The sequence below is a fragment of the Podarcis bocagei genome (assembly GCF_964188305.1).
Source record: "Podarcis bocagei genome assembly, chromosome: 5".
Taxonomy (NCBI): domain Eukaryota; kingdom Metazoa; phylum Chordata; class Lepidosauria; order Squamata; family Lacertidae; genus Podarcis; species Podarcis bocagei.
This window is the reverse complement of record NC_138129.1, coordinates 8,266,419-8,289,045: the sequence shown is the minus strand read 5'-3', so window position 1 is coordinate 8,289,045 and position 22,627 is coordinate 8,266,419. Positions and strand designations below refer to the sequence as shown.

At 45.3% G+C, this 22,627-nt stretch overlaps 1 protein-coding gene across 4 annotated transcripts in view; it reads right to left on the bottom strand.

Moving 5' to 3' along the window:
• The window catches only part of MYT1 (myelin transcription factor 1), a 169,776-nt gene that overhangs the window by 57,318 nt on the left and 89,831 nt on the right, over window positions 1-22,627 (bottom strand). For 3 of the 4 annotated variants that reach the window (XM_081196043.1, XM_081196046.1, XM_081196045.1), the window contains exons 6-12: window positions 22,134-22,384; window positions 19,173-19,955; window positions 16,799-16,933; window positions 13,227-13,317; window positions 8,262-8,375; window positions 6,260-6,474; window positions 1,202-1,407 (exon numbers count right to left, since the gene is read on the bottom strand). In XM_081196043.1, coding sequence (XP_081052169.1) covers window positions 1,202-1,407; window positions 6,260-6,474; window positions 8,262-8,375; window positions 13,227-13,317; window positions 16,799-16,933; window positions 19,173-19,955; window positions 22,134-22,384 — 1,795 coding nt within the window. The remainder of the gene's footprint in view (window positions 1-1,201; window positions 1,408-6,259; window positions 6,475-8,261; window positions 8,376-13,226; window positions 13,318-16,798; window positions 16,934-19,172; window positions 19,956-22,133; window positions 22,385-22,627) is intronic. The other variant, XM_081196044.1, reaches the window with a different exon arrangement.

The window sequence follows — 22,627 nt, the reverse complement described above, 5'->3', positions numbered from 1 at the left end:
TTCCTCTGTACAAACCTCACATGTACCAAAATTACCACTTGAGACTAAACTTCAAGTGCCCCTCATCCCCTGGAAGTTAGTTAGGTGGTTATATGGGACAGGGCCATAGCTGATCAAGGGATAGCTGATCTAGCTGATCTAGATCAAGGGAAGTAATAGTGCCACTGTATTCTGCTCTGGTCAGACCTTACCTGGAGTACTGTGTCCAGTTCTGGGCACCACAGTTCAAGAAGGACACTGACAAACTGGAACGTGTCCAGAGGAGGGCAACCAAAATGGTCAAAGGCCTGGAAACGATGCCTTATGAGGAATGGCTAAGGGAGCTGGGCATGTTTAGCCTGGAGAAGAGGAGGTTAAGGGGTGATATGATAGCCATGTTCAAATATATAAAAGGATGTCACATAGAGGAGGGAGAAAGGTTGTTTTCTGCTGCTCCAGAGAAGCGGACACGGAGCAATGGATCCAAACTACAAGAAAGAAGATTCCACCTAAACATTAGGAAGAACTTCCTGACAGTAAGAGCTGTTCGACAGTGGAATTTGCTGCCAAGGAGTGTGGTGGAGTCTCCTACTTTGGAGGTCTTTAAGCAGAGGCTTGACAACCATATGTCAGGAGTGCTCTGATTGTGTTTCCTGCTTGGCAGGGGGTTGGACTCGATGGCCCTTGTGGTCTCTTCCAACTCTATGATTCTATGATTCTATGGTCATGGCCACCCAGCTATTTGAAACAATCCAAAATCATTCTTCGCCTGGAAATCTCTGTTTTAACACCCGTCCCTTCAATTACTCATATCTCTGGTTTGGACATGGGTGGCGCTGTGGTCTAAACCACTGAGCCTAGGGCTTGCTGATTGGAAGGTTGGTGGTTCGAATGCCCATGATGGGGTGAGCTCCCATTGCTTGGTCCCTGCTCCTGCCAACCTAGCAGTTTGTAAGCATGTCAAAGTGCAAGTAGATAAATAGGTACCGCTCCGGTGGTAAGGTAAACAGCTTTTCCGTGTGCTGCTCTGGTTTCACCAGAAGTGGCTTAGTCATGCTGGCCACATGACCCGGAAAAACTGTCTGCAGACAAATGTTGGCTCCCTTGGCCAGCAAAGTGAGATGAGCGCCACAACCCCAGAGTCGTTTGCGACTGGACTTAACTGTCAGGGGTCCTTTACCTTTACCTTTTTACCTGGTTTAGAAGCCCATTTCACACTCACCTTGCTGGGGAGATCTTGCTGCTTGGTGCTGAGGTTCTCAGGCATTTCCCAGCAGCGAGTGGAGAGGTTCAAAATGGCAGTGGCAGCCATATGCGCAGCTTCCGCATCGTGGGAATAGTCGAAGCCTGTGGATGAAGACGAAGTGCTCTTCACGTAACTGCTGGAGGGACTGTGGCCGGGGGAAGAGGCCTTTGGAAAAGGTTTGGCTGCAAAAAGGGAGTAACACAGGGGGGGTGATGTATGAAGGTTGGCAAAGGACCAGGTGCAAAAAATAAAATAAAAAATCATTCCTGTGCAGTAGGCTTCCGGAGCCAGATGCCTCATTTCCAGGGCCGTCTTTACCCGAGGGTGCAAGGGGTGCGGGGCAGCCGGGCGCCGAATTCTGGGAGGGTGCCAGGTGCCCACTGCTGGGAGTAGCAAATGTGAAAACTGAAAGGACAACCCTTGGGTGGCAGCACATGAGAATGCAATGTCGCTGCCGCGGAGGCTTGACAAGACAAACCCCGCCGGGTTTGGTCTCCCCCTCAAAGGGGAAACTTGGGAGGTCTCTGCCTTTCGCTGACAGGGCTGGAGCAGGAAGGCGCTTCCCTTGGGCCCGGTGGCGGAGAACAGGAACCTCCTGGCCACCGGCAATCGGAGGATGGGGGACGATGACGCTGGGTGGATTTTTGCACCCCGGCGGCTCATATACTAAAGACGGCCCTTCTCATTTCAGATTTCAGTTTCGGGGTGTGGGTGGGGAAAGGATTTAGCAAGTTTCAGCAGCACAATCTTGAATACACTCTGTGCAGAATTGAAAATTAGAGCAGTGAATTTCAGGAGCAATAACTCCAGCCGTGTTACCGATACAGAACTTGCAAAAATGCAGTGGTACCTCGGGTTAAGAACTTAATTTGTTCTGGAGATCCGTTCTTAACCTGAAACTGTTTTTAACCTGAAGCACCACTTTAGCTAATGGGGCCTCCTGCTGCTGCCGGAGCACGATTTCTGTTTTCATCCTGAAGCAAAGTTTTTAACCCGAGGCACTATTTCTGGGTTAGCGGAGTCTGTAACCTGAAGCGCCTGTAACCTGAAGCGTATGTAACCAGAGGCACCACTGTATATTAATAAAAATATTTAAAGCAAACAAAAGGAATTGTCGCTTTGGAATAAATATCTAGCACACAGGTGTGGAAAAAGTGGCTGTGGGATGTTTTCTTTCCCTTCGTGATAATAGAACTCATGGTCATTGAATGAAATCAATTAGCAGTAGATTTAGGACAGGAAAAATAATGTGCTTCTTTGCACCATGCGTAATTAGTTGATAGAATTTGCTGCCACCAGATGTACTGATGACCGCTGGCTTCGCTTAAGAGGAGATTAGATAAATTCACAGAGGATGTTTTCTTCCCGCCCCCAAACAGTGTTAGCCACAAGGGCTATCAGAAACCCAGCTTAGGCTAGTGAATGCAGCAGGGATGGGGTGTTCACATGCTGCTTCTGGACTCCACCAAAGCACCTAATTGGTCACTAGAAATGTGACTAGTTAGACCTTTCGATCTGGTCCAGGAAAGCCTCTTCATCTTTTCTTAACCAATGACACTGCTGTATAAAATGATGTGAAAAGAAACTGGGCTGTCGAGGAGAATGAGAAATATATGAGCAGGTCCTCTTAAGGGTGAAAGGTTTAGCCACTAACTGAGTGCGCCATCAAGTTCCCAGAACACTGCAATCTTCTCCATTAAAACTGTATTGCTGGATGCCTCTGAGGAATTCAAAGGGGTGGGAAAGAGGAAAGCTTTGCCTCTCTGTCCTTTTTCTTTCCCTCGCCCACCGGAACGCATTTAGCAGGATGAAAATGGGCACACTTCACACTAGTATTTGCCTTGTGGGAACAAAATGCTCCCCTGGCCCTCAAAAAAGTACAGAGCTTTTCATCTCCCACAACGGAACAATTGCTCAAGGATTCACACAAGCCTCTCTCTCTCTCTCTACATATACCATATTTTTCGCTCTATAAGACGCACCAGACCCCAAGATGCACCTAGTTTTTGGAGGAGAAAAACAAGAAAAAAAATATTCTGAATCTGCGCAGTGAAAGCAGCAATCCCTCTTGCTGTTCTGGCTTCTGGGATAGCTGTGCAGCCTGCATTCGCTCCATAGGACGCACACACATTTCCCCTTACTTTTTAGGAGGGGAAAAGTGAGTCTTATAGAGCAAAAAATACGGTAATCAGCATCTTGCTACAAACAGAACCCAGGAGGAAGGCTGTGCAGAGAGAGCAATGGATTGCATCCAACCATATCCTGCTCAGAGTAGACTCGTTTAAGTTGCCCATTCATTTCACTGGGCCCATTCCAAGAAGGTTCAGAAAAGGGCACCCCAAATCATCAAGGGGGTGGGTCAATTACCTTGTAAGGAAAGGCTGCAGTATTTGGGGGCTTTTTAGCTTAGCGAGAAGGTGAGTAGGAGCTGACTCGATAGGAGTTTATAAAATTACGCAAGGCATGGAAAAAGTGGCTAGATCATTCTCTCTCTCTCCCCCAGTTGTAACACTAGAATTCGTGGGCAGCTAAGGAAGCGGAATGCTGGAAAATTCAGGGTAGGTATAAGACAGTATTTCTTCACAAAGTGCATAGTTAAATTACTGCATTGGCCTGAATATAAGCTGCACTTTTTTATTTTCCAAATTCCGACAGTGGAAAGTTAAATTTGCAACCTTACAAAAATTGGCTTTTATGATAGCGCTGCTGAAAAAGACTCAAGGGTGTGAGCGCCTGCGGAATTTTAAGGGAGCGGCTTATTTGTGGGTATTGTCTTTTTCACTCCCCCCCCCAATGAATTTTAAAGGTGCGGCTTATTTGTGGGTGCAGCTTATATTCGGGCCAATACGGTATGAGAATTCACGCCCACAGTGATGGCTACTAACCTGGATGGCTTTAAATGAGGATTAGCTAAATTCTTGGAGGGTAAGGCTGTGATGGCTATGCCCTGTAGAGGCGATATGTGTCTGAATACCACTTGCTGGAAGCTGCAACAGCAGCGGTTCTCAACCTGTGGGTCGCCAGATGTTGTTGGACTACAACTCCCATCATCCCTGAGCTCTGGCCTTGCTAGCTAGGGGGGGATGGGAGTTGTAGTCCAGCAACATCTGGGGACCCACAGGTTGAGAAAGGCTGTGCAAGAGGTTAGGGCTGCCATATGTCTGCCAGATTTTGCTGGACATTACTGAGATTTCAAAGGCGGCATTGACATCCTGGGGGAATTTCCAAAAGGTGGTGTTTTGTCCTGGATCTTAGGTAAGTCAACCGACTTTTTTTGGCATTTTTGTGAAAAAAGAAAAAAGAAAAAGAAAAAAGCTCAACAGCTTGGGGATCAACAATCTTTGGATATTCCTAAAAAAAAACCTCAGCAACTTTCGAGGTGCCCTGCTTTCTACTTTTTGAAATATGGCAACCCTGCAGGAGGGGACAATGCTCTCGTGTTCGGGCTCAACTTTTGGGCTACCCATGAGAATAGGATGTTGGCCTGATCAGGCACGTTCTTCTTGTTGAAGGAATGGGTTTCCCAAACCCCAAAACTGACTGTGCAGGCAGTTTTTAAACTGCACCAAAATCCCCATTTCTCCTTAGCTAAAATGCATAAACTTTAGCCGTTGAGCAAATGCAAAACAAGAACACAGCTCTCTCCCTTATCAGTTTGACGGCAAGACTGGCCTTGACTTTACCAGTAGAACAGACACAGACATATCTTATGTCCTGACCACAAATGACGCAGAGACCCAAGTCTGGGCCTAACGCCAGAGCATGTTCTCGGAAGTAGTGACCTCTTGCTCCAAGATAGGAGTAGGAACAGGGATATCCTTTTATGGTCAGGAGTGCAGGAAGGAAATCCCTTTTATGGTTGAGAGTACCAGAGCAGGAACATATGTGATGTCAACCTACGTATACAAGCTGACGTGGTTGGAAGGAGGGAGAGGGTGCCTGGAGGATATATATACTGCATGAAACTTGTCATTTCTTTGGACTTGCTGTGGACTCACCACGCAAGTGCCTTCTGCTATCCGGAGAGCAGAATAAACTCTTTCTTTGAACCAACTCGGTGTCATTTTGACTTCCTTCCTCCTGTCACGGAGCAACGCAGACCCAATCGATGAACTCCAATAAGGCTACATTGTGTCCTTAGAACTTATTTGGATATAACCCTATGTACTTGATTTTCAAAGGCTACTATCACCAGGATCAGCCTGTACTTACAAACATCTGTTTGAAACCCAGTGGTTGGCTACACGTTGATGTGGAATAGAGAAACTGGGCAGGGAAGGGTTAAAGAGCCCCCCACCCACCAACTCTACACTGAGGTGCTTTTTCAAGGCAAATAAAGACCGCCGGGTTACATTACACATGTTTGCAGGTAACAGTTAATTTGTCCCTTGTAAATAACTAAAACCCAGATTTGCACAATGAAATGGATTGGCAGAAGAAGGTTCAGGATAGACAATAGGCTGAACTTCTGCAAAAAAAGTAATCAGTTTATGAAATCCATTGCCACAGGATTTGGTGACAGCTGATAGCTTAGCTGTGTTTTAGGAATTAGACTACAGTGGTACCTCAGGTTAAGTACTTAATTCGTTCCGGAGGTCCGTACTTAACCTGAAACTGTTCTTAACCTGAAGCACCACTTTAGTTAATGGGGCCTCCTGCTGCTGCCGCGCAGCCGGAGCATGATTTCTGTTCTCATCCTGAAGCAAAGTTCTTAACCTGAAGCACTATTTCTGGGTTAGCAGAGTCCATAACCTGAAGCGTATGTAACCTGAAGCGTATGTAACACAAGGTACCACTGTAATGTATGGACTGCGGGTCTATCGGTGACTACTAGCCACAACAGCAAAATGGAACCCCCTGGTTCCCTGGGGTAAACCATGGAGACTCGTAGTTGCTCGGCGAAAACAGCAAGCTGGACCAGATCGACTTTGGGTCAGATCCAGCACAGGGCAAGACTTATGCACCACCAACAAGAAACAACAAAACACCCTCCAGGACATTCCAAAGCAGTGTCCGTGACCAGCTCCAACTTACATTTAAAGGCTTTAGGTGAGGTTTCGCTAGTCTGAATCTTTGGGGCAAGCATGCGTTTGCCAAAAACCTGAGCATCAAAACTTGCATAATCGAAGGTGACCTTGGAGTACTTCTCCAGCTCCTTGGCCAAGTTGGCCCTTGGCGTGGCAGGAACCATATTGGGCCTGTAGCTCCCGTACTGAGGCACCTCCAGTTGCTTCACAAAGCACATCGGCCTGAAGAGGACGAGAAAAGAAGAGACTGAGACTCGCGTAGAACGTTTCCATTCCGGGTGTGATTTCGTGAGGAGGCTTTTGAAAAACAAAATATGAGTTATTGGCTTTGTTTGTGAGAAGGAAAGCAGCGGGTACTTTGAACACAGAGAGCGTAGAATATGACATCTATTGTGGGGAAACCACGTGGTGAGATTTAGAGATGGAAGAAATACTATAAACAGGGGTGCGGGCGTTTTTTTGCAAGAGGATTATAATAGATTTTTTTAAAAAATGATTGTAACTACCATGTCTAGTCAAACGCAAGGATTTCTCCTTGCACAACAGGAATTCATTCTTCCCCAGGCCTGAGTACAACATGCCACCCCCAAATTTGTTCCAGAGGGTTGGAGGATCCCATAGAACAAATTTAAGGGGTGCATTGTGTGGTAAAGAAAGGAAGGAATATTCTGTTGTGCAAGAAGAAATCTGATGGGAGAGACTATGCGCTATGCTGGATTCCACCCACAGTGTAGTAGTTTGTTCCAAATTTATAAGCCCATGATGGAAGAGGTTTGATACGTGTGTGTGTGTGTGTGTGTGTGTGTGATATAACCGTTTCTAGTCTGGCTGGCACAATCTGTAGTCAGCTGGTGAAGGGGTGGCACGAGCAAGCATTTTTATTTTATATTTCTAATAGTGCTAAGTGCCTCTTAAATTTTATTAATAATTTTTTTCCATTCTTTATAATCACACTTTCATCCAGGGACGTCGAATAACTTACAAAAAAACCCCCACACCATTCAGTCGAAAATCTAACAATAACATGCATCAAAATCATCCTCCTATTAGTTATGCATAATAATAATAATAATAATAATAATAATAATAATAATAATAATAATTTTTTATATATATATCCCGGCCTCCCCAGCCAAAGCCGGGCTCAGAGCGGCTAACAACAGTAAAAGGATACAACATTCTAAAATCATTTCATTGTAAAATTAATTCAAATCAGATTAATGGCAACTGTTAATATAACAGTATATACTTTTGTCCCTACTCATTTATCCTAATTTCCCCCCCTTCCTCCCTCCCCTTTAACCCCTCCCCCCAAAAATTGTTCTCTCTTCAAATCTTTAACCATGTGCACAGATTATTCTTTCTAATTTGGATGCTTGGGTTGGCTTCCCCAGTGCTATCCAATTCCTATAACTTGTCCATTTATTCAAAATCTTTTGACATTTGTTTTCCCACGTATCTTCCGTCATTACCTGTTCAAATATATCACGATTGTACATATTCAAAAACATAGTCATTCCACGGAGCAAGCATGCTAAACTCTCTGATCGTTAAATCAGAGACAAGTTCTGCTCCCGAAAGCTACACAGTCGTAAGAAACAAAAGGGCTTGGGGATGTGTTAACAATATAACAGAAATTGAAATATTGGATTGTGGCTTTCTGCCTCCATCCTCATAATGTCAATATGATAGCTGTAATTCTCTGTCAGTTTGCAATGCAGTGTAATCAGTACGGACGCAGTATGGCTGCACTGTGAAAAACCCTTTGGCCTGTAGTCTCAGCACTAATTGATGCTACAGAAGCCATTCGTTGTCCTCCCATGCCCTGCCTAGAAACATCAATTACATTTTTTAAAACTGTTTGCAGAGACATTTGACAGTAAGAAAAGCATCAGCAGGAACAAGATATGCTGGCACTTGCATAAGTGGTGACTTGCTGTTCTTTCAGAGATATTATATTATTGGTGGCAGTTGGAGGGAGGGAGGGAGGGAAATACTTGTCTATTTACCTGAGTATCCGATCAGAATTTGAGCTGCTCTTTGATGGGTCACCAGTTGGGGGCTGCTGCTTCTCATGAGATTTGGCTAGTTTTTCAGCAGCGGCGATGGGGCACCCGGATAAGCTGTAGGAAGGAAGGAAAGAAGGAAGGAACAGAAAAATGGCATGAGAGAGGAAGGGAGGAAAGTAATTTTTGTGTGTGTGTGTTACATTTTTTTAATGTTTAAATTTATTTTTTATTTTTACCAACAACCAAAACACAAACAGTGAAACCCCCCAGGCGGCTGATACATTGGGCATAATCAATAATAACATATTCAAATCAACCATATGTACAATTTTATATACGTTAACACTCCTCCATCCACAAAGTTTATTTAACTTTTAACGTTTTAATTGCCCCAAATTGTTCAAACCTACCCAAATAATTCAATATCTTAGGGAGGAAAGTAATAATAGAAATACTGCACTCTACAGCAAAGCCTTCAACATTTATCTGATGAAAATAGGGACGTCCTATTTAATAATAATTATAATTATACTCCGCCCATCTGACTGGGTTGCCCCAGCCACTCTGGGCGGCTTCCAACATATATAAAAACATAATAAAACATTAAACATTAAAAAACTTCCCTACACAGGGCGGCTTTCAGATGTCTTCTAAGGGTTGTACAGTGGTGCCTCGCAAGACGAAATTAATTCGTTCCGCAAGTTTTTTCTTTTTGCGAGTTTTTCGTCTTGCGAAGCACGGTTTCCCATAGGAATGGATTGAAAATCAATCAATGCGTTCCTATGGAGACCGTCCGGGGACAGAGGGGAAGCGCCGCGCGCCTTCCCCTCTGTCCCCGGACCTGTTTAAAGCAAGGGGCGGCGGGGAGAAGGTTGCTTCTCCCCGTTGCCTGCCCCGCAATCTCCGGGGACAGAGGGGAAGGCGCGCGCACCTTCCCCTCTGTCCCCGGACCTGTTTTAAAGCAAGGGAAGGGGCAGTGGGGAGAATCGCTTCTCCCCGTTGCCGCCCCTTGGTTCAAAAGGGGTCCGGGGAGACTGGAGATTGCGGGGCTGGCAACGGGGAGAAGCAATCTTCTCCCTGCCACCCCTTGCTTCAAAAGAGGTCTGGGGACAGCGGGGTAGACGCGCTGCGCTTCCCCGCTATCCACGGAGCTTGCGGGGCAAGCTTCGTTTTGCGAAGCAAGCCCATAGGGAAATGCGTCTTGCAAAGCGGCTAAGAAAACGAAAAACTCCTTCGTCTAGCGAGTTTTTTGTCTTCCGAGGCGTTCGTCCTGCGGGGTACCACTGTACAGTCGTACCTCGGAAGTCAAACGCCTTGTGAGTCAAAGGTTTTGGCTGCCAAACGCCGCAAACCTGGAAGTGAGCGTTTTGGCTTGCGAGCGTTCATTGGAACCTGAACATCTGATGTGGGTTCTGCAGCTTCCGATTGGCTGCAGGAACTTCCTGCAGCCAATCAGAAGCCGTGCCTTGGTTTCTGAATGTTTTGGAAGTCGAATGGACTTCTGGAACAGATTCTATTTGACTTCCGAGGTATGACTGCATAGTTACTTATCTCCTTTGCATGGGGGTTGCATAACTGCATATCTTCCAATATTTCTCCGATGAAAAATAGCGGTGCCCTAACACGCCCTCCATCATTTCTCTGATGAAAATAGGGACGTCTTAAGGAAAAGTGGGACATTCCAGGATCAGATCAGAAACTGGGCCGGCTTCTGTAAATCCGGGACTGTTGCTGGAAAATAGGGACACTTGGAGGGTCTGCTACGGCAGAGTTCCCCAATCTGGTACCATCCCAATGTTAGACTGCAATTCTCACCATCCCTGCCCACTAGGCATGCTGGGCAGGGCTGATGGGTGTTGTAGTCCAAAAAGATCTGGAGGCCACCAAGTTGAGGAAGGCTGCTCTAGAGTGTTCAAAGTGCTTCACATGCATTGCCGTGCTGTAATCCATGCAAGAACTGGGTATAATGGGTCAGTAAGTATTATTCTGGGATGCAGGTGGCGCTGTGGGTTAAACCACAGAGCCTAGGACTTGCCGATCAGAAGGTCAGCGGTTCGAATCCCCGCGACGGGGTGAGCTCCCGTTGCTCGGTCCCTGCTCCTGCCAACCTAGCAGTTCAAAAGCACGTCAAAGTGCAAGTAGATAAATAGGTACCACTCTGGTGGGAAGGTAAATGGTATTTTGGGCGCTGCTCTGGTTCGCCAGAAGTGGCTTAGTCATGCTGGCCATGTGACCCGGAAGCTGTATGCCGGCTCCCTCGGCCTGTAAAGCGAGATGAGCGCCGCAACCCCAGAGTCGGCCACGACTGGACCTAATGGTCAGGGGTCCCTTTACCTTTGCCTTTTAAGTATTATTCTAATATTGGAAATGGAAGAAGGGTAAGGGATACGGCTTGCCTAAAGCCATCTAGTGACTGCATGGCAGAGGTGAGATTAAAATTTAGTGGGAGCCGGCACAGTGAGTCTTTCTAGCAAAACTGGACTTTCCCCTCTCTTCTAAACATACAAAAACTTTCTGACAGTGAAAGCTCCTCCTCAGTGGAACGGTCTCCTTCGGGAGGTTCTAGACTCTCCTTCCTTGGAGGTTTTTAAGCAGAGGTTGGATGGCCATCTGTCATGGATGCTGTAGCTGAGATTCCTGCATTGCAGGGGGTTGGAATAGATGAGCCTTGGGGTCTCTTCCAACTCTCTGATTCTACTTCCCCCATATAAGTTCTGGGGGTGTCAGAAGTACCCCTAGAACAGCACACAGAGGGAAGAGAGGGGAGGTTGTTCCATCCGGGGAGCAGAAATTATTGCACCAATGACTTCATGACCAAGTGGGGATTTGAGTCTGTCACTCTAACCATTACACCACACTGTCTTCCTAGAGTTCTTCTGCTATGTGGCAGCTACATAAATCAAGTGGCTAACGAAATACGGAGAAAGCAAAATGACACACAGAGAGGGATCTGAAATACTTTCCTTGAAGCTTGAATTTGTTTTATTCTGGATTGTTTCATTTGATGTGTTCATGCTTTGAGGGGTTTTTTTTCTCTTTAAAATATAAAGCGGTATAGAAACGAAATGAAAAATAAAACAATGACGACAATTGTAACAGTGCGATGTTGAATTCCACCCTTTGTTTCCCCGAAGCAATATGAAATGTAGATAGCAGCTTTATGAATGCCATAGTCCAGGACTTAAGCTGAGCTGGCCACCAATCTTATTTTTGGGAAGCAATCTATGTTTGCGTAATCCAGCAAAAATGTGTTCAGTTAATTAGGGCTGGCAGGCTGCCACCTGGACATACTCTATAAAGAAAAATTGCATGGTGTGGGGCAAAAATAAATTCCAATTTGCTTCAGCAGGAGAGAACTGGATAGGGCAGGCGGCAATCATAGGCTGAGATGAGCCACAAAACTCTTGCAAGAAACTGGGCAACAGAATTAAAGTTAAAAAGAATTCTCCACATTGCAACTTGACAACCATAGTCAGCTACAGTGATTTAGGTCAGTATGCAATACACTCATTCCATTACTCTCGTACAATGGAACCTTCCACTCTCTCATCCCTGAATGCACATCCTAAACCCTCCCCAAATCTGCTCCAGAGGGTTGGGGTTAACCCCCAGAACAATTTTTTTTTGGGGGGGGGGAACATGCAGGGAGGAGGAGGGAAAGCAGAAATCCTTGTTTTGATAGAATTTGCCACTTAGCGCGATTTTGGACACAACTCTTCGGCTGCTTATACCCCAATGTTATTTTCTATACGAGCATCACAGCAACTCATGGGATCTGATGCTCAAATTACTGCATGCAGCCCAGGCTCCTGATACCTTGATGGCAGGACTGAACCCGGATCCATCCCAAAAGTGGCTTGTGCCACTATTGTGCCAAAAGTTTGCCCTGTGCCTGCCACACTTGATCATTTACCATACAAGGGAATCTAAATATCACCTGCAGGAAGGGGAGAAGAGGATGTTTGGGAGCTCTCCGGCCACAGGGACTGAGAAAAGGAACATAGTTTTTGCTCTGCACATCAGCAGCAGTGGAGAATTTAATTTCACTTTCCTTCGCTCGCTGGCTAGTGCTTCAAGCCAAATTGATCTTCTCAATTAATTGAAGAAACATATCTATTTTTTTTTCCTTCTGATCTAGGCCCACAAAAAAGGGTATGTTTCTTGTCCCCAGCCCAATGTGCAAACAACGTTTAACAAACTCAGCAACTGTGTGTGCCATGTGTGACACCTTTGATCCAGTGAGTTCAGTTCCTAACCTGATCCTGTTGCTCTTAACATTTTCCAGCGAAGCAACGATTCTTAGAGATTGCTTAGATTCTTACATGCATTTCCATATAACACATTCCCTTCCCAAATAGGTCTTACAATCTATAGAATCTGTTTCTGAAACCGCTTTGTATCGTACAAGAGAATTCCTACACTGCCATTAAGCTGTGCAAATATCATTTACGTGTTGACCATTCCATGCACGTGCATTTCACTATATGCCTACATGTGGTAGGGCAGAATTGTTATCATCTTTCCTGTAGGTTCACACTGCTTGTATCTGGGCTAGAAGTTCATAGATGTACAATCACCAAATGCTATGCTTTTGTTATTGTTATGTACTGAAGTTCTCACCCTGGGCCAGCAGGGGGATACTGTAGATAGTTATGCAAATAAGGGATTGAAAGTGACATTCAGTGATTGGATAGTTTTAGAAAATTGTTACAGTTACGTTGTACTGGAGCTCTATCTAAGCAGGCTGACTGAACCCTTCAGTTCAGTTCTGTCCTGGCCTGTGAATAAACAAGAGCTGTTTGAAGAATCGCTGTGTCGTCTGATACGTTCACCCACAATTTAACAGTTATCTGCCTTTTTCTGCCCCAAAATGCCTTCTTGAACCCAAGACTTCTGTTGTCCTCTCCTGAACAGTTTTTAAATGGGCTCTAGGATAACCTGGAGCTCTTGCTGTGAACCACGTACCTTCGGTGAGTGTTGCGGTTGCTGTTCACGTGGCCTTGTCCGGTGCACCCTGGCGTCGGGCATTTTAATACATTCTCGTGCATGGCCAAGACTTTATTATAAAGGAAGGAAAGGGGGGGGGAATGCAGAGGAGGAAGGGGAAAAACCACAACACGATTAAAGAAAGAAAGAAAACAGATGGTTCATCAGGTCTCAGAAAACAAGCAGTTGTTTGGGCTCATTCCATATCCTTCAGCTGCACCAACCAAAGCTGGTAAAGCGTGTTCCCCTTCATGGAGAGCACATGTTGCAGTGGGGGTCTGACAGGCCATGCCTCTGTTGTTGGGTGGGATCGTATAGATGGCCATAGCAGTGATTGGGCTGTTTGAGTTACTGGGGGAATTTTGATTTTGCCAATTTGTGGGATGGACCAAGGGTTTTATATACTGAGAACGCAGCATTGAGCGTTCTCTTTCGCTGCGTGCACCGGATCACCCGCCCACCCTCCCTAATTTAGAGCTTTTTGCATTTGACCTTGCTATGCCTGTCATGGGGTCGTCTGCTTTTGGGGCAGGGGCCTGGTAGGAATATTGTCCATTTGGCTGATTGGCTGGTGCCATTTAGTTTTTGCCTATTGTGTAGCAAATCACCACAACTTGTAAGGCTGCGGTTAAAGGTAAAGGTAAAGGGACCCCTGACCATTAGGTCCAGTCGTGGCCGACTCTGGGGCCAGTAAGGGAAAACAATACTGGGGAGAAAGTGGAGCTGGGTACCAGACCCTCACCTCTCCCCGCATGCTCCCTGGGGCTTGTGCAGACCAAGCCCCATGCCAGGGATGCGGACGAAAGCATGGTGAGCCCCTGGATTCTTTTAACGGAATTCCCTTGCAGCAGCAGCATTGGAGGGGCAGTCACAGCCAACCACATCCCCTCCACCAAGCAAAAAATTAACCAATGCATGGTGGCGCTGTGGGTTAAACCACAGAGCCTAGGACTTGCCGATTAGAAGGTCGGCAGTTTGAATCCCCGTGACGGGGTGAGTTACCGTTGCTCGGTCCCTGCTCCTGCCAACCTAGCAGTTCAAAAGCACATCAAAGTGCAAGTAGATAAATAGGTACTGCTCCAGTGGGAAGGTAAACGGCGTTTCTGTGCGCTGCTCTGGTTCACCAGAAGCGGCTTAGTTATGCTGGCCACATGACCCGGAAGCTGTCGCCAGCTCCCTCGGCCAGTAAACTGAGATGAGCGCCGCAACCCCAGAGTCGGCCACGACTGGACCTAATGGTCAGGGGTCCCTTTACCTTTACCTTTAGCCTGCATAGCCCTGGGCTTGTGCCCCAAAGCCCAATCCTTTCTGCGGAACTCCCTGCCCTGGAAGCCACATGCAAGGTTTTTTGTTCCTATAATAGAATGAGTTTAAATGTGAATTTAAAAAATAAGATAAAAACGTATATTATTTTATTTCCTACTGCATTGCGCTTCTCCTGCCTATCCGTTTCAGGTACTTTTAAGCAATTGGAATTATCTATAGTCTCTTATTTTGTTTTGTTTTTAAAAAATATTTTTAATCTTCAGGATTACTACCTCCTGCGGTGATGACCTTAAAAGCAAAGGAATTAATTTGTTTTTCAGTTCTTTTTTTTTAAAATCACACATATGAGAAAATAACTGATGTCCCCTTGTCTCGTTTCCCCTCAAGTCTAAAACCTTTGAAGTGAACTGATAAGGCAGATTTTCACTTTATTTTCATATGTGCACACAGCGATTCCTGTGATGTTGTTATGAAGACATGAATTAAACCCACAAATAACAAACATTTGCCCTTTGGGGAGAAAGTATATGAAACTTTCCAATACCAATTTATATTTAATAGCAGGAAAAAGTTGACTTTTCCATTTCCTTTGTGTTTTGCCACGCCTGCCTCATACATACTGTTTGCATTTTTTAAAAAGAGGGAAAAGATAATTTGCAAACATCTCTCTTTCCCTCTTTAACATTTCATGGAAATCAGTACGAATGAAGTGTCTGATTCATTCCAGACAAGATGGAATACTTTCTAAGAAACTGTGTTTTCAGAGGTGGCTTATCCTCACTTTGTGTTTAAGAAAACAGTGGTGTAGCAGGCTGAGAGCAATGGCAACTATCTTATGACTGCTAGCAGCCGAATTCAGCAGAAGATGATCAGTCTAAAATTCCACTTAATTCACTGGAAGACAGTTAAGTACTGTATATGCATAAGCAGAGCAATGAAAAAATATGTTGCAATCCCCGCTTTTGGCCATTTTAGGGGTGGGGATGGGAGAGGGAAAATGACCCCCCCATCATTGGGCTGCCCAAAGAACTTTCTCAAAGTTTTTTTGGGGGGGAAAGGCTTACCACACAACTTCCTTTAGCTTACAATTTGTGTGGATGTGCACTAAGAGACAGTGGTTTGCCTGAGGCGACTGAATGAATTCATAGCTGAAGTGAAAAACTAGCTTAGCTCACAGCTCAGTCTCTTAACCAGTGTGCTACAGTGCCTAGCATAAACGAGTGTGATGGGCACGCAGTCATCAAAATGATGTTGAGATCACAACTTAACATTAAGGGCATTTTGTAAGCCATTGTCATGTCTTTTTTGAACATAGGGGTGAGCATAAAGGGGTATGGGTGGTTTTTAAAAACATTTTGGGCAGCATTTTTTTAAAAAAAAAATCCTTTTGGCAATTTTTCAGACACTGTGCCACAAGAGGGCAAACATGTTTGCCCACTGAAAGCATTCGAAATGTAGTGAATGTGGCCAATTTTGATTGCAGGTGGGTTGATTTAAGTTGAGTCCATTTAAATTATTGTTTTAAACAATGATTTAAATAACCAGGAAGCTACACCTACTTGGTGTAAGCAATTGATTTAAATCGACTTTCTCATTTTGAATTTCATTGATGACTAAGCAGGCATACTGAGCGGTTAGTATAACAGCCTAAATGCTTACTGCATTGCAAAATTATGTCCGCTTAGAGAAAACAGATATTAATTTGGGTCTACCTGCATACATGCAAGCATATTCAGGAAGATATCACTTTATCGAAGGGTGCAGTCCTTTTATACTTATTTGGTAGCAAATTGCAGGAAACAGAAGTCCCACTTTCTTCACTGTGACTTATTTCCAAGTAAGCAGGCATGGGATTGGCCTTCAAGCATCCAGAACAGCGGTTCTCAACTTGTGGGTCCCCAGATGTTGTTGGACTACAACTCCCATCATCCCTGAGCTCTGGCCTTACTAGCTAGGGGTGATGGGAGTTGTAGTCCAACAACATCTGGGGACCCACAGGTTGAGAAAGGCTGGCCCAGAACATTGCAGAAGCAACTAGGCCACAGACCCTCCTGTCTTCCCTGCTCAGCTGCCACCCAACTGTTCTGTTCTCTTTTCCATTTTCACCTTTGCCTTGCTGCACCTGGAACACCCCGTTCCCCTTTTCCACATTCATTGGAGATGATGGATTTGTCATTCATTCATTCATTCATCCATTCATCATTCATTCATTCAGCAGTAGTATTTCTTGCAAAAGAAGAAGCTGGACTGTTTCTGTCCTGTAAATAACTCCAAGTCACACTCACTCTCTGGAGGGATCCTGTCTTTGTGCGGGCAGCCAGACAAACTGCGGTGGTGAGGGTACAGCCCTGTGACATGCCCTGTGCCATCACAGCCAGGGGTTGGGCATTTGATTTCTCGCTTCTCGGGTCTTGAAGGATCTAGGAAATGAAGGGAGGAGAGGGTGCAGGAGGAACATCATGAGACGTGCAAAAAAGTCCACGAGAAAATCAAACCAGTGTTATTAAGAATACCTCTGAATCTGTTTTTGCATTTCATTTCAGGTGAAAATTTACTTACACAATTCATGACCAGCTTTCCCCAACCTAGTGCCCGTCATGGTGGCTGGCGCCAATGGCAGTTGTCTTCCAAAACATTTGGCAGGCACCAGGGTGGGGGACACCAGTCCAGAGGGACAGTAAATGTACATCTCAACAGCAGCAGCAACAACAACAACCAAAGATCAGTGGGAAAGAGTCAGCCAATAGTACCAAACAGCTCTGGGAAAGATAGGTAGCTCTTCAGATATTGTTACCTATCACTAGCCCTAAAACCCATGATAGAAGGAAGCTCATATGCAGGTTTGTGTTTCCTACAGTCTGATTCTATGGATCAATTTAAGCTGCAGTCATGCAAGTAGCCACTTGTGCTACTGGATTGCAATCCTATGGACATAAGAACAAAGAATTTCAGGAATGGATTGATGGATTAGCCCAAATCACTCTAATTCAGCATCTCCCACGGTAACCCCCAAGACACCCTTAGGAAGCAAGGTATTATTGAGATAGTCACCCACCCCCTGGGTGTATTTTATGCCACTGTGGCTCATATGCATCAATTGATCTATCTTCCATGAACTGGTATAACCAGTGTTGAAGCAATGATTCTTCAACACCAACTTCGTTGGACTGGTCATGTTGTGCGGATGCCTGATGATCGTCTTCCAAAGCAACTACTCTATTCTGAACTTAAAAATGGAAAGCGTAATGCTGGTGGTCAACAAAAGAGATTTAAAGACTCTCTCAAGGCAAATCTTTAAAAATGTAGTATAAACACCAACAACTGGGAAACACTGGCCTGAGAGCGCTCCAGTTGGAGAACAGCTTTTACCAAAGGTGTCATGGGCTTTGAAGACGCTCGAACTCAGGACGCAAGGGAGAAACATGCTAAGAGGAAGGCATGCTTGGCAAATCCACACCGTGATCAACTCCCGCCCGGGAACCAATGTCCCCACTGTGGAAGGACGTGTGGATCCAGAATTGGCCTCCATAGTCACTTACGGACTCACTATTAAGACCGTGTTTATGGAAGACAATCTTACTTGGCTACGAGTGATCGCCAAAGAAGAAGAAAGAAGATAATCCTTCCTGAAAGTCATCTGTGCTAGAACCTGTTGGCATGTCTAATGGCAATGAGTTTCCCAGGTGAATTAGAATTGTATGAAGCATGCTTAGGATGTTTGTTTGCCCCAAACCTTCTTGCGAACTGCTTCACTGAATAGTCCCAATGAGCCTATGGGAAACTCTATTCTCCGGTATCATTATGACCTCCTGTATATGAAAGAGTGTACCTCTAAATGCCAGTAGCTGGGGAGAGCTATTGTGCACTCATCGCTTGTGGGATTCCTGCGGGCAACGGATCAGTTGACCACTGTGATAACAGAATATTGGACTGGATGTTGGACAACTGATCCAGCAGGGCTTGTATGGAGGGAGGATTCCCCAGGTGCTTCCAGATAGGAGCTTAATGGGTCAATGAGATATTGCTGGCAACAGGTGTTTTTGTTTTTAATCTTATCGGATTCCCCCCAGAAAGGGTAAATTTGGATTAAATGCAGGAAAAACACAGGCTGGCATTTGGGTGACAATGACTTCATTTGGATGCTGCAAAAAAACTCATGAGAAACACTGATCCCACAAATAACACCCATCTGGAAGCAGCCCTCTCCCTAGAGTAGGAGTGGGGGAAATATTCAAGCGTATGCAGACTCTGAAGGTTTTACTCCTTTGTCACTTATAGGAGCACACAGTAGGGTACTGAGGTCAACACAAAACAGCAGCCAATGAAAGTTGCAGAATACAATATGGCAGCACCATTGCAGAAACAACCATTGACCAAACCATTGCAGGGACCATTTGCTTCTTTCCATTAGGCTTCACACAGACAGCATGACAGAAGATGAGTTACTTCTGTTCCACCATCCTCTGATTATTTTGTATTTACTGGAACCATTCAAACTTTGCATTGGCCCTGAGAATGGTGGGCTGGTGGGGACATAGGGGCATCCAGATGTTACAGATCTATAGGAACGGGGTTCCCAGGCCCTACCAAACTCATTTTCATTGCCACTGGGGGGTGGGGATAGCAGTTTATTTCCCACTGGAAGGACAACGTCCTCACCTTTGCTGTAGTAGCTCTTTCTGATGGAGTCCAGGGCTTTGTTTTGCTTGTCCTCGACCTGGAAAAGTTTCACATGGTCCCCGGCCAGCTGCTGACCAGGCTCTCTCACAACCTTAACCTGTTCAGCTTTCAGAGCAATGGCCTGTTCCAAAAGACCCAGGTTCCCCCGGGTCATCATGTCATACATCTCAGATTCATCAGTCACAGTGGATTTCTGGGAGTGGCAATCATCGTCCTTGTCATCGTCTGATCTCACCTCCACAATGACAGAATACTCAGGCTTGGAGCCGACTATCTGTCCTTCACAGTGGGTTTTTGGGGAGTCCTGAGATGTGTGAGGAGCTTCTTCACAGATCACTGCAGTCGATGTCTCCTCCTCCTCTTCTTCCTCCTCCTCCTCTTCCTCCTCTTCCTCATACTCTTCATCTTCCTCCTCCTCTTCATTGTCTTCCTCCTCCTCTTCCTCCTCATCTTCTTCCTCCTTTTGCAATTTGCAAGACTCCTCATAGCTCACCTCATCATCCCGATGTTCCAGGCACAAATCGCTACTGCGTTCACTGGTGACCTCAATGACTTCTTCCGCATCCTCCGTTTGGATGATGATCTCCTTTTCACATTCCTCCTCAACTGCCTCCTCTTCCTCTTCCTCTTCTTCTTCCTCCTCCTCTTCCTCCTCCGCTGCTCCTTCATGTAGCAAGTGCACGTCCTCCCCAGTGTTGGAGACCTGTCCTTCGCTTTTGGACACCTGCCCCTTGGCTGCAAGAGTTCCTTCTGATATTTGGCCTAGAAATAAAAGAGTTGGCAATTATTTCTTGATACGATAGGATACAATATCTTTATTGTCACTGTCCCATACAGAACAATGAAATTGAAAAATCTACATAAGACATTCAAAACCCCCTAAAAACTCCGAAACGCCATTTAAAAATACAATATACTATAGAGATTCCTTATACTGTGTTTAGAACCAGAATTGCATTTGGGTAGAAACTGTTTCTCAGGTGATTAGTCCTGTAAGCCCTGTACCTTCTTCCAGAAGGCAGAAGCTGAAAGAGATCATTTCCGGGGTGCATACTATCCTGTGTTATTTCTGCAGCTTTCTTATGGCACCTGACAGCATAGATTTGATCTAAGGTGGGAAGACTGCACCCAATTATTCTCTCTGCAGTCTTTACAACCCTGGACAGCATTGTTTTTCCCCTGGCCGTGCAGCTCCCAAACCACACACAGAGACCATAAGTTAATACACTCTCCACAGTACAATGGTAAAATGCCATCAACAGGTCCTTTGAGAGATTGTTTTTCCGGAGGATTCTCAGAAAATATAACCTCTGCTGTGCTCTCTTCATCAGGTCTTGGCAGTTTTCTCTTGTAGCTGGTCTGGAGCAGGCTGGGTGCTATATTCTGTTGTGGCTTGGGGTTTTGGCCCTTAAGATAGGGTTGCCATACGTCTAGAATTTCCCAGACATCGTTGGGATTCTGCCATTAGAATCAGTGACCGGACGGAGATTGCTGAAATGTCCAGGAAAATCTGGACGTATGGCAACCCATGTCCAATCCCCCCCCCACTTATTGAAAAGTGGCCACCCAACTTAAGCAGGGAAGAATAGCTGGGGGACACCCCCCTACATAAACATTTAAATAGCCCATTTTAAAGGTTTGATTGAAACCCGTGCCTTGCTATTACACTCCTGGTGTGGCCATATTTATCGCATTCAGCCATGGCAGGTAAACAGACCGTTTTCTTTCCTAAAACTGTTCCCTCTGATGATATGAACATCAGTGCCTGACATTTATTTTCCCCAGGATGCCTCCAGAAGTCATCAACTAGATACTTGTGTGCTTTGTCTAATGCCTCTCTAGACTGATATTTATGTGCGGAAAATATCACACAGAAGGATGTTGTCAATGGAAACGTACAGCGTTGCCTTCATTTACATGGGGGAAAGCAATGAATCTGGGCTCCCCAAGCTAAGCAAGGCAATAACTTTGGTTATTGCCAATAGTTCTCTCGTTGCTGTGCCAACGAGTCTTTGGGTGAACTGGTGCCCATTGCAGTTAATGAAAAGGTTCTAGTGGCTAATGACAGAAGAGGTGCTAATGGATTGGTAACATCTTGAAAGCACATACTACATTATCATTAATGTAACTAGGGTCAAGCAAAGGTATGTCTGTCTCCCCCTCTGGCCCCCAGGCACAAAGTGGATAGTGCAAAATAGGCGCCAATGGTCTCGCGAATATTGGAAGTAATTAAAATTAAATAGCATGATGTTGGGTTTATTTTATTTATTGCAACTCTATCCGACTTTTTCCTGGAAGGAGCTCAAGGTGGCATACAGAGTTCTCCCCCTCCTCATTTAATCTCCACAACAACCCTGTGAGGTAGGTTAGGCTGAGAGGCAGAGACTGGCCCAAGGTCACCCAGTGAGTTTCATTCCACCCATAGCAATGTTACTACTCAGATTGTGCCTTCCTCTGGTTGAGTTATTTAGAAACCTTTGAGGTTTAGAGATTCATGGCTGAATACCTGAAGCATCAAACGTTCCACATTTTAAATGTTCCTTTTAAAAAATAGTGAAATATTGATTTTTTTTAATATTACTACTACTCCTACTAAAATTTGTTATCTTTATTTGCTTTATCTTGCCCAAGGCAACCTGAAGCGACTTCCAACCAAATAAGATATGTGGATAGTGTCATTATATAGTTTAGTCACTAGGTGGCACTGGACTTAGTTGCATCTTCTGGGTGGAGTCAGGAGTTTCCTGTTAGATTTGTGTTGGAGAGAGCCCAATAAAGTTTATGTCTAGCTTCCTTGGCTAGCATGTCCTCTATGTCTACCACAACAGCATCTACATATTATTTAGAGGAGCTATCACTCTGTAGATTGTCAACGTTCCCTTTCTTATTCCTACCCACGAAATAAATCTTTGCAATTGAGCCAATAATGAAATAAAGTACCTTCTCCCGGTGGACAGCTGCTGCAGGCCTCCTCTTGGTCTATTGCTTCTGCCTCTTCCTCCTCCAGCGTGCCCTCGGAGTCGTCCGTCACAGACTCCTCTTTCGCTTCTGCCTCTTCGCTGCCATCGCTGTCAATGCTGTAGCCTTCATCGAGGGCTAACTTAAGCGGGTGGGATTTCCTCTTGGATGCCAGATGTTCTGCTTCTGCACCTTGAAGTTTCCTCTTCTTTGCGAGGGGGCAACTTTGTAAACTAAAAAAAAACAGGGGAGGAAGAGAGAGTGAGCTTTGTCACTGTAACGCACTGGCTTCCCGAGAGAAGAAGAAGAAGAAGAGTTTGGATTTCATATCCCGCCTTTCACTCCCCTTCAGGAGTCCCAAAGTGGCTAAGAATCTCCTTTCCCTTCCTCCCCCACAACAAACACTCTGTGAGGTGAGTGGGGCTGAGAGACTTCACAGAAGTGTGACTGGCCCAAGGTCACCCAGCAGCTGCATG